At 42.0% G+C, this 12,334-nt stretch overlaps 1 protein-coding gene across 1 annotated transcript in view; it reads right to left on the bottom strand.

Moving 5' to 3' along the window:
* Positions 1–1,530: 1,530 nt before the first annotated feature.
* The window catches only part of cacna2d3 (calcium channel, voltage dependent, alpha2/delta subunit 3), a gene marked incomplete at both ends in the record, with an annotated part of 34,140 nt that continues 23,336 nt past the window's right edge, over positions 1,531–12,334 (bottom strand). Inside the window, 21 exons of the mRNA XM_080846097.1 lie at positions 1,531–1,623; positions 1,901–1,975; positions 2,253–2,382; positions 2,699–2,819; positions 2,970–3,025; positions 3,142–3,182; positions 4,115–4,190; positions 4,912–4,982; positions 5,177–5,239; positions 6,550–6,594; positions 6,982–7,043; positions 7,135–7,212; positions 7,683–7,804; positions 7,897–7,992; positions 8,088–8,181; positions 8,975–9,072; positions 9,447–9,492; positions 9,956–10,023; positions 10,198–10,259; positions 10,360–10,431; positions 10,665–10,748. Of these exons, the coding sequence (XP_080702223.1) occupies positions 1,531–1,623; positions 1,901–1,975; positions 2,253–2,382; positions 2,699–2,819; positions 2,970–3,025; positions 3,142–3,182; positions 4,115–4,190; positions 4,912–4,982; positions 5,177–5,239; positions 6,550–6,594; positions 6,982–7,043; positions 7,135–7,212; positions 7,683–7,804; positions 7,897–7,992; positions 8,088–8,181; positions 8,975–9,072; positions 9,447–9,492; positions 9,956–10,023; positions 10,198–10,259; positions 10,360–10,431; positions 10,665–10,748 (1,653 nt within the window). The remainder of the gene's footprint in view (positions 1,624–1,900; positions 1,976–2,252; positions 2,383–2,698; positions 2,820–2,969; positions 3,026–3,141; positions 3,183–4,114; positions 4,191–4,911; positions 4,983–5,176; positions 5,240–6,549; positions 6,595–6,981; positions 7,044–7,134; positions 7,213–7,682; positions 7,805–7,896; positions 7,993–8,087; positions 8,182–8,974; positions 9,073–9,446; positions 9,493–9,955; positions 10,024–10,197; positions 10,260–10,359; positions 10,432–10,664; positions 10,749–12,334) is intronic.

The raw sequence follows: 12,334 nt of genomic DNA, 5'->3' as shown, positions 1-12,334 counted from the left end.
TTAGGTGGTGACGTGGAAAACAACTCTTGGCAGGATGGGGTAAGGCAACATAGCTCTATATTCCTCTGAAGCACATCACAGCATAAATTCAACCAGCAAATGGACCAAAAACCTCACGATCATATGTTAGCTCAGTCTCAAAGGACATGTTCAATATCCTGTAACTTACAAACCACATGTTTTGTGTCTCCCCCCTAGTCTGACCCATGTCATGTGTATAGCTCCATACCTGACACACAAGATGTTTCCAACCATCAGGACACCAGTTACAGGGGCCCAGAAAACACCCAGCAGGGCATGGCCTACCACCTTCTGCAGAAGATCTAATTTCACTGCTCTTGCAATCTATAGACTACTGCTACAATAATGTACATTTGCTGTTCAAAGACAACGTGAGGCTGTGACCTTCCAGCAGGAACAGTGTGAGGTACTCAGTGAATGTGTGATGCCTTGGCTGAAAGAGCCTGCTTCAATAAAATGTCAAATGCACCTTAATACAGAGACTGTAAACAATGAATGTATAAATTAAACTATCCCTTAAATTATACTATCCCTTAGAGCCCTGCAGTACAAAGTTCTTATAACAATTTTAAAAGTATAACATTTTAAAACTAATACTTTGTGTGTGTGTGTGTGTGTGTGTGTATGTATATAGACAACAGACAGCACAGTGGAAAATATGTCTTTAATTTAACAGCAGTTTTTCTTACTCTTAAGAGGACAAAATGTACGTATGTCTTTGAAGCTCTTTATAAAAGCGATGTTCTGAAAACAGGCAAGCAGTTGTGGGTTTTCATTAGCAGCCTGAAGCTCTGCAGTGAAACCCACTGACACTGTGGTTTTAAAAGCTCACTGTCTCTCATTTCAGTTATATGCTCATATACTAGAACAGGGTTCCTCAATTTTAACATGCATCATTTTTTATTCAGTTTTACATCTATATGAAATCCCCTCAGCTGTAAAAATTAAGAGGTAGAATGAAATGGACAGCAGGATATTTGTCATTCTTATTGATTAAAACCCACACTTAAACACATCAGACTATTCAACAGACAAAAGCATTCAAGGCAAAACGTCATTCCTACAGACTGTCATGTCAGCCTTAATGGTGCTGGTTGTAACATTTGAAACACTTTCTTACATATTCTGTCCAAATCAGTGTCTAAATGATATTCCAGTTGGGAAAGTCAGTGTGACAAACAGCAGAGCTATGGCCCACAGTGAGTAACAAAGAGGTTTTTGAAAGATCTCTCTAGAAGATGTCCTTCCCTACAGCGATGTGCTCTCTTGATGGCAGTTTCATCTATATGTTCACAGCATAGTAAGCTCTAATTGGAAATCCCCCTCCGAATCTGCAAGGTTTTCATAGAGGTCACCGTTTGCTCTTGGTTAAGCATGATGTGCTCTGATTAGTGGCTTCCATTGCTGGTTATTAACATGGTTGGCTTTGACTGGTGGCATCTCATATTAATCATCTGTATGGTGTTCTCTGATGGGTGGCCTTCACAGGTCAGTGTGGGTCCCAGAAGGTCACCTGGTGATGAGGGGGATCAGTAGGGGGAGCAGAGCAGCTGTGAGGTGGGGAGAGAGACACGAGGCGCCTCCACACTCCCTTGCATTCTCCTGCACGCAAAAAACAACAGTCATGATTTTTTTAAGTTGCAGATGGTAGGTGCTGAACCAGTCATGGTATACTTATACTAAAGGAATATTTATTTTAATAATATGAAAAATTCTATGTGAAATTTGTAATGCCTTTCTGGGCAAGAAAAATTAGTCAGGTTATTATGGATTGATACTCCAGATCTCTCAAGACCACGCACGCACACACACACACACACACACACACACACACACACGCGCACAGAAAGAGTTGGTTATTTTGGGAGGTGGGTCCCACCTCAGGATGGAAAGGGTGGCAGGAGTCTGGTCTCTTCCTGTCCTTCTGGAACTTCAGGCGCTCACACTTCAGAGACTCGTTATGTTCACAGGAATCAAAGGCCAAACACAGACACAGACTCACCAGTAGATGAGCTTTGGTGGAAATAGTATCATCACAACTGACAAGGTAGCCACTATTTTAAACATTGTGTACATCACTTTGTGAGAAGCACAAATCAACATTAGGGTCATAACCTTGTTGCCTAGATAGAACTAGAGAGGAGAAATGTATTGTCTTTATTGATATTAATGTGACACTTTTCCATAATTCCATCACGCTGAAAGATATTGGTGCCAGTATTGTCACTAACAGTTCTGGAAAGGATATACATGATCTCAATAGGCTCCATGGAAACTGAAGAGATGGAACTACAATCACATTTGTTGTCCACGACAACCATGAAGAGGTTACTGCTGGGAATCTGCTGAATGACAAAGGTCCTGCAAACAAAAGTGGATGCTTTATCATTATATTTACAATTGAGATGTTTAAATAGAAATCAGTTCTTCAGAGGAGCTAAGATATTTCTTTCTATGCTCCCTTCAGATCAGCTGGATAAACTTACTGTACTGTAGAGGACAGGTCTGTTAATCAGCTAGCATGCACTTATTCACTTCTGGGTTCCCACTCATGAAAGCCACTGAGCTGTCGACACACTATTGCATGTCAAGAGCTTGAAGACAAGACCACATCCTGAATGAACTCTGTGGGTGAAAATGTATACTGTGTACTGGTGTTTATTTCAGGCTGCTGTACCTCATGCACCCCTCACAGTCAATGTTCCCAGCCGTCTCTTTGATGGTGCGCTCAGAAACAAAGGCAGGGTACTCCGTGTCACATGGAACCATCATGGTGCGGCCCCTCTGGCCTCGATCAGCTGGGGGTAGTTAGAGGATCAGCAGAGACAGAGTGACAGGAAGACATAATGCATGACAGATGAACACGCTAAAAGAGTAGAATTAGAGTGGTTGAGTTATCTCTCTCTCTCTGTCAAAATCAGGGTGTAATGTTGCAAATGTATACCAACCTTTAACAGAGAGATCAATATTCCACCAACTGTACAAGTTGAACTCCAAAAGAAAACTGAGACAGTAAGGAAGGAGGCAAGACCAATATCAATACATCTCTTATGTTACTCTATAATAGATATACATAAAATGTGCAAAATTAAATGAGAAATTAAGAGCCACTCTACTCACATGACAATTTCAGTCAGGATCCATTTTACTGCTGAGAATGGCTGGTGAAATAGAAATAAACAGTGTTCAGTGGAAAATATAATATATGTAATTGTAATTAATGCTGTAATAGCGAGATTGAAAACACTGAATGTAGAAGTTATACTATCCCTTGACCCCTGCAGTACAAAGTTCATAGCACAACACAGACACTGTGATTTTAAGAGTTCCCTGCCAGGGTTATATGCTCATATACTAGAGCTGGTTCCTATGCGTCGTTTTTTAATGAGTTTTCATCTATATGAAATCACCTGAAATCACTAAAAATGAAGACGTAGAATGAAATGAATGGCAGGACATTTGTCATTCTTTTTGATTAAACCCACACTTAAACACATCAGACTATACAATAGACAAAATCAAGGCAAAATGTAATTCCTTCTTCTGCTTTGAACAGGCTTGTGACCTTAATTTGCAGGGTCTATAATGTAATGTGTTCAAGGCCACATGCATACATTCTATGTTCTAATAGAGTGTTAAACTTAGAAGGCCAGTGGCACAGTAAGCCCATGATGGAACTTTAATGTGGGCAGACCAGCTCACAAATCTTTGCATGGCCCAACTGCCGCTTTTGTGATCGTGAGATAAATAAGAATAACTTTCTTTCTTTTCCCCAAAGTAAAAAGTGTCTGGAAAGTGCATACTGTGAGCTGCCCACATGTGGCCTTTACAGTCCAAATACCAAGTCCCTCCTGTGTAGCTCCCGCAGGGACAATCAAGGCCCCCCGTTGGCGTGGTTACTACGGCTGTCCTGTGGAGCCTTGTTCCCTGACAGTCATTGCTCTTCAGAAGTTGATTTGAACTGTGACTGATTGGAAGCCACTGGGCATTGGTGTCTATGTGTCTGGTGAGAAACCCAAGTGTACGTGTATAGTGGGGTGCATACATGTAGCATGACCAAGGGGTGTATGGGGTGATGTTTCCCAGTACTCACGTTCAGCAGGGAATGAGCACTGTCACCACTTCCTGCATACTCTTTGCACAGGGCCTGGTAGTCATACAGGGGTATCCTAAGGTGGAGAGGCATAAGACTATCTGTCAGGTGGATAATGTGTATGCATGTATGTATGTGTGTTTGTGTGTGTGTGTGTCTGTGTGTGTGTTTGCTTGGTGTGTGTGTGTGTGTGTGTGTGTATGTCTGTCTGTCTGTGTGTGGTTGAGCCTGGTCTGAGACATGTATGACATAAGGGAGCATGAGGGAGCAATCTGATATGTTCTGTATGTACAGAATCAGACATGGGATCAGTAATTTCGTCAGTAAGTAGGCAGTTGAGGCTTAACTGCAGTCATTCATAGTTTTGTATTAGTAGTGCTATTTCGTTGGTCCATCAGCTGATAGTCAGCAAACTTAGAATCTTTTTGTAAATATAATCCCCAAACGTAACATTATTCAATCTAAACTGTAAAGTAATCCTGACCCCAACCTGCTTATTACATCAGTATTGGAGTAGCTTATTCTCAAGAAGTTTGATGGTTGTTTAAAGTGGCCTGTAATAGTTGAATTCTGGAATTAAAACACATAATTATACTCAAGATAAAAATAGTTTTTGGAGAGGTAATGTATGTGGAGCTGTGTATGTATGTGTAGGTAGGTTTATGTGGTTGTGGGTGTGTACGTGTGTAGGTGGGTTTGTGTTTTTGTGTGTGGGTGGGTGTGTATGTGTGTAGGCGGGTTTGTGTGTGTGTGTGTGGGTGGGTGTGTATGTGTGTAGGTGGGTTTGTGTGACTTGCTTTTTAAAAGACCCCATAAGGAGTAGCTTGCTCATCACAGCTCCCTCCACTTCACCAAAGAACAGTCCTGTCTGAGAACAAAATGAAAACAAGGTCACATACTCACACACACACACACACACACACACACACACACACACACACACACACACACACACACACACACACACACACACACACGCACGCACACACACACACACCACACACCATGACACTCTTGCATGCATGTAAACACAGACTCACATAAACCAACATCCACGGTTACCTGTAAGTACTCCTCAGAGACCAGGATGAATCCATTGTTGTCTATGAGATAGCACTTGATGTCCTGATGGGAACACAAAGGGGTTGTGTGAGGTTTGCTGCATGCAACAGAACAGGAACAGAGAGGAACGTTGTGTGGGTACAGAAATGAAAGTCCCTTTAAAACAGAAGTTATCTGGCATTGAAATCCTCGTGGGCATCTGCAAAACCCACATAATAGCCTCTTTGCTTAATTTAGTGCCGTATGAATATCATATGAATATCTGAGTAATGATACAACTACATAACGATAAACCAGACATCCAGTAGCTGATGCTGTACTTTGAATGTAGACACTAACATTCAAGTTTAAAAACGGCCAAACTCATTTTCTCCAATGGCTGAAAGAGAACAGTGACCATTCAGAGCAGAGTTCAATCTGCTGTGCACTGGCACGTCTCTGCTGGTGTCTTAGGCCTGCATGGCCCACTGCCTGCATGGTCTGGCCTGGCGGCTGCGTTGTGGAACTGCTGTATCTCGGTTGCATGTGTAATTGCCATCAATACACAACCAGTTTGGTAACATCCGTCGTTTATAAGTGGTCCAAAGAGTGAAGACCAGAAAGTTGACAAATTCTAACCAGAAATCAGTCACGTGAATTTTCTTACACTAGTTCAGAGCGAGGGTGAGAAATAGAGCCCAACAGAGCACTGCTTATCGATATGGTAATTATAGCCTACATTGGGTTACTGTATAGCACACATGTAGCCTCCACTTTCCCCTTTCATAATATGCAATTGCTAAAATGGTTCAAAACTGTAATATTTGTATTTCTGTCTTGTCTGTGACCTATAGCCCAGACATTGAAACTGCAGTGAAATGTGTCAGTTTATGTAATGATGCTGGTATGATGTCAAAATGACTATTAAAACATCTTTTTACTGTCTATTTATGCTGAGAACCTCTAACCTCATGCCAAAAAGGACTCCACACCGAAACTCTACATCACTTGCGGCTGCAGCGCGGTTTGAGCCGCATGTCTAATGCAGGCAGTGTGCATGCTCTAACCCTATCAACATGGGAACCAAAATAAAATCAGCCGGCATTCACACGCAATGCAGGCAGTTTGAAACGGACCTTAGACTGATTGTGCTGGAGCACAGAGGACTGTGTGTGTGTGTGTGTGTGTGTGTGTGTGTGTGTGTGTGTGTGTGTGTGTGTGTGTGTGTGTGTGTGTGTGTGTGTGCGTGTGTGTGTGTGTGCGTGTGTGTGTGTGTGTGTGTGTGTGTGCGTGTGTGTGTGTGTGTGTGTGCGTGTGCGTGTTTGTGTTTGTGTGACAGAAAGAGAAAAAGACAGAGAAACAAAGAAGGCAGAAAGGAGAGGTGCTGTCTTTACCTCACTGTCACAGCTGATGGAACATTTTCCATCCAGAGCTGCACACTGCCAGGACAAAAACAAAAGCTCAGTCAGTCCACTGTGGGCACATAATCACAGCTTGCTTCTTTGAAAGAGGATACTGTGTTTATCAGAGTCTCCTAAGATGTTCTCAGTTAGAGCACAAGTAATTTACTCTGATCAATGGGAACATCAGCAAAACAGTGCATGCTCCTTTCGGGTGGATCATTCTGTTTTATATGGCAAAGCAAGAACAGCTTCAGTAAAACAGTTTAGAGTCAATTATGTTAAGCGCACTTAGAGCCAAAAGTTCAGTTTGGATACAGTTTCAACAGCTATAGGTGATATGACTATATGTTGTGTATATACTGTATGTACACAGTATGCTTAAATTGGGTTTGGTTGGAGACAGAGAAGGTTGCAGTTACATGCCTGTCGACTGGCTGTCCAGAACTTTCTCTGAAAGAAATCCAGCTTCATCTGTATCCCTACAGCTGAGAAGAAATGGCATACAATCAGATCACTAAACAACACACTGAGACAAATTCAATACATGCTTTTTGGCCACCTGTCGTGAGACCTTACCTGCTACTATTGGTGACTTTCGGTCATCCAGCAGTTGGATAGCGGTGCTTGCCAGAACAACACTTTTATTTTCCATGACTTCATAAAACAAGATAAGAGAAGAAAAGGAAAGAGCACACAACATCAAGAGAGTTCACAGGGAATCTCATTCAAAGTACCATGTTGATGAATCTCCCTTTATCCACAAGATGGCGATAAAGGCACAGAAAGAGAGTGGTTCTACAGAAATCTCAACTACACCAACATCAGAAACCTACAAACCTGTCATCAGAATATCAGTCCCCATTCTCTTTTGCTTTCAGATATCAAACTATTTATATTTGGTCAAGTGAGTTGTTGTTTATTACACAGACCATTGAAGAACTATGGGATTGAAATTCACATGTCTCACTTTGAAAGGGCAGAGAGACATACAGAGAGACGTACAGAGAGACAGTACACTTTAACACTCACACACATTGGTACTATAATCATCACTATAAGCTATCTTAGCCGAAATCTGAGAGGCAGTGTGAGATGAGGTGCCCCGCCAAGTGACGTGACCTCACCTGAACTGAAGGGGATGGAGTAGATGAAGGTGCCAGGCACCTGCTCCGCCGCCCTCTTGTACCACAGGGGGAAGTGGTCAGCGTTAAACACGCCCTCCGTGTCCTCGGCTGTCAGGATGTCTCTGTGAGAGTGCGGGAGCAGGGGGGGAAACAGAAGCTAAGGTTTGGCGACGGGACGAGACAGCGATGTAGGGTTTATCTGGACTTTACTCACTGATTGGTCAGCTGTTCTGGGTTCACAAACAGGTTAGTTCTGGAGAGGCCAGTGCGTGTGCCCAGGAATGCAATCTCCACACCTTTATCAGAATTTCTGTGTTCATTGAGAAAAGCACACAAGTTGGGTCAAGCTCACATCAAAGCTTTTATTTTACAGACACCTCAACAAACAGGCTGACTAAGACTTACTCAGACTTGTTCAGAGCCAGGCCCGTCCAATAGGCCTCCATGGGGGCAGTTACCACCGCGTCAAACAACACCTGCTGGATCAGCTCCCTGTCACCTGCAGCAGTCCAAGAGGAGCATTTAATTTACAAACACACACACACACACACACGCACACGCCCACACAAACATGCGCGCGCGCACACACACACACACATCATTTCATACAGGAGGAACATCCAGCGGAGCAAGCAAAACAACATAACAGGTCTAAAATAATTTCATACAAGAGTGATATCGCACACAGACACAGAAGCCAGGCATGTGATTAAATAGATGTCTCCGTCCAATATGAACACAAGTACTAAAACATACCACAGTTGTGTTTGATTGCCTCCAAATGACTAAGAATATGAGTTAGAATTTAATTCAACCATTTTGAATTTAACCATTTAAAGATGAAAAGAGCTTTCACAGCCCTTAAAAAAAATAGTAGTTCCATACAGTCATTGCCAGTGAACTTTTCTGCTTCTCTTGGCTAAGCATGCTAATGTTGCTTACAGTTGATAGAACTGAAATTAGAATTCTGTTAAATATAGCCAAAACGTCATAATCTGTCTGAAACTATAATGAAAAATTAGGTAACAGAGTTTTGCCTAAATTATGTGAAATACAAGTAATAGCTCATCATACATATCTGACAAATATGGCCATCAGTGTGGTCTACTTTTGCTCCATTTGACAAGCAACAACCATGTCCACCTCTACTACTTGTTAACACTGTTGGCAAGCTAAAACACAACAGACATGCAAAGATGCAACAGACCTAATGGAGGATCATCTGCTTGAAATTCAGTGTTAACTTGATTTGGGCTCAAATATTCCTTGAATGCTGCAGGTGGGTCACTCACACTTGAGGTGGGGCTTGCGTCCAGTCAGGTAGAGTTTAATAGCCTGGATCTGGGTCAGGTAGCGATGTTCATGATGTTCATCTGTATTGCAGTAGGTCCTGTGCATAAAACCGTTTTAACTACCAGTCAGCTCAAAGTTTGGGGGCATTATGACCTACTATGCTTCAAACACACCATCAGACAGACAGACAAACAAAAGTACTCCTTTAAAGTCGGACTAAAAACATTTTTATTCAGGAAGGCATTTCTAATATGCTTATGTTAACTAATTTTTACTGTTTTTTATTGTATTATTATAGTTAGTTTCTAATATGTAGGCACTCTGAGATTCTTCTGAATGAAGAGTGCGTTAAAAATAAAATAAATTATTATTATTATTATTATTATTATTATTATTATTAAGTAGAGAGACAGGAAGACAAACAGACAGACAAACAGACACACAAGTGCCCACAAATATAACTGGATGTACCACTCATCTGCCAGGGCTACGTCTTGTTGGTCGAGGTCACGGAGGCCTATAAGATGAAGGAGAAGCAGTAAGGTCTACGTGAGCAATGAATAGAATCCACCACTGGCACAATGAATAGAATCCACCACTGGCACACTGAATACAATCCACCACTGACACAATAAATATAATCCACCACTGACACACTGAATAGAATCCACCACTGACACAATAAATATAATCCACCACTGACACAATGAATAGAATCCACCACTGACACAATAAATATAATCCACCACTGACACAATGAATAGAATCCACCACTGACACAATAAATATAATCCACCACTGACACAATGAATAGAATCCACCACTGACACAAAAAATAGAATCCACCACTGACACAATGAATAGAATCCACCACTGACACAAAAAATAGAATCCACCACTGACACAATACATAGAATCCACTACTGACACAATACATAGAATCCACCACTGACACAAGGAAAGGCAGACTGGTAAAGTACCTGCGTCTATGGAAACATTTCCCTTGAAGAAGTATTTACCATGACCTCTGGAGAGGGCAACCCCTACACTGAACACAGGAACAAAGCAATATCACCATCAGTATCATCTGCTTCAGCACTCATTGAAAGGACAGTATATCTGTCAAACAGTAAACACAATGATGCCATAGAAAACTAATACTCACATGTTATTATGCACTTATATCTCAGAGGAATAACTGACATTAAAAAACTGCTTTTACCTGAATGGGGTCCCTTTGATGTCTGTGTAATAATAGTCGTTGTGCATTTTCAGGACACGTTTCTATTTGCAAAATAAAGCTCTGTTTTAGTGAAAGCAGATCATCAGAGCAATCTAGGTTAGTTAAAATAACCTTAAAGTGAGAGCTAGTGTCAGGTCTCACCCCTTTATCAACTGTCTTCATCACTTCCATAGAGAATGTTCCGGTCTTTCGGTTTACCATGGCATTACGCAACTGAGGAGCAAAACAGTGCAAAACACCATTCACATGTGACTTCAGGGAAAAAAACGAATTGAAGAACAGAACAATATTATTAAAGCCTTAAATTGTCAGTCAAATATTCATATTAAATTCCCAAGTGCAGAAGAGGGTTTATATAGATAAACACTGGATAGATGTCTTCCAGGCATTATTATAAAACTGTTAAATGTCAAGGCCTGTGTGTGGAATGCCTGAGTCTGACATACAACATCATGTGTGTCCTCCCACTCCACCTCCGATAGGTCAACACTGCTGTAATGGGGCTTCCTCCTCTTCTGGCCTTCCTGGTACTAAAGATAGACACACAAAACACACACACACACACAAACACACACACACACACACATCACTTTAACATTAGGTATAATCAACAATCACTGATAAGTTTTTACCAGATGTGGAAATGATGAAGCAACAACACACCCCACTGCAGAATGAACTGGTCTCTGTTGCACCCAATTTATTGAATTAGAATTTGATACATACATATCCTAGCTTTTGCATACGTTTAGCAGCAATATAGTATGTGGGTTTGAACCAATATAGGGCAACAACACCAGCTCAGTTTTGTCATAATGAAAACAGTCAGTGTTCAGTCAGTTCAGTGTAGCGTTTCTCACTGCTCAGTCAGAACATTCTTTCGTCTTGAATTTACAGTAAAAGGGATCAAATAATCCATTATTTTCAGTGGAAAGCATGGTGAACATCTCCGAGAGAGCTCCATGCTATAGTCACAGTCCTTTTGTCATGGACTCAGTGTGCTGCTGGGCCACTGAATAATGACATGGTGCAGACACACTAATCAGGATTATAAACTGAACCGACTGGAGTTTCCCCTTTTTGCCTCTCATTGCTTTTGGTGGGGATTTACATTCCAATTAAAGCCGAAGCTTAAAGATGAAGCCAGTGTGGACAACCCGAGTCAGATAAAGGCTTTGTATTCAGTCCGGTCTGTGACAGTGCTGAAACCTGTCTCAGCACTGCCTCAGCAGTCTCCTCCTGGTCCGGGGCCCTCCACACAGTCAAGCACAGTTTCATTATGTCTCACTGCAGTCTAGCTCGGATGCACACAACAGTGGCTTACAGATGCACACTTAAAGAAAACACACACACACACACACACACACATACACAAACAGAGAGACACCAGCAGCACATTGTTACGACTAATCACTACCACTGGCACACACTGTCACAGCGGACACTAGAACTGACACTGAGACCAGACGCACAGCGGCGCGGACAAAAGATGTGGCAGGACGGTGGTTCCCCTTGAGAGAGAGGCGTGTTACCTGGGCGTGTTACGCTCTGCCCTGCCAGGGACATGAATAGGCTTTACTCCTGCATGCATATGTCAGAGGGGGAGAGGGCAGGGGTTACAGAGGGTACCGGAACCGGTGTATGTGAGTTCACACTGCCACAGAGCTCCACAAACACACTAAAGCCCTGAAGGAGATACCACAAGGGACCTACATGGTTAGATAGAAGTACACTTCCATAATTACCTACGGAAAAAAGAAGACCCAGTTGCTTCCTTTTGATGTGTTTTTACTGATAGTCCCTATAAGACTTGTAAATAATAACTTTCCAACAGCTTACACATTTTTTACCCACTAAATCAATTCCTCAGATTCCCTCTCTAAAGGAAATAGCCGCCCAGGCTACAGGAACCTTGTTTGGAATCCATGCACACAAACAACATCAGGATGTGTGTTCAGTTGTACTGGACAACCTCCGTAAGTGTATTTAAACATTTGCCATGTTTGTGTTACCTGAACTCTACTTTATTCTCTGACTGTCACAATGCTGATCTACCAACTAGTAGGAGAGTGTGGAGAGGCAGAAGTGTGAGGTGATGGCAGTGTGAATGGGTTCA

The sequence above is a fragment of the Sprattus sprattus genome, assembly GCF_963457725.1.
Source record: "Sprattus sprattus genome assembly, chromosome: 10".
In the NCBI taxonomy this organism is placed as follows: Eukaryota; Metazoa; Chordata; class Actinopteri; order Clupeiformes; family Clupeidae; genus Sprattus; species Sprattus sprattus.
The sequence above is the reverse complement of the archived record's forward strand: the minus strand, read 5'-3'. Positions and strand labels throughout refer to the sequence as shown.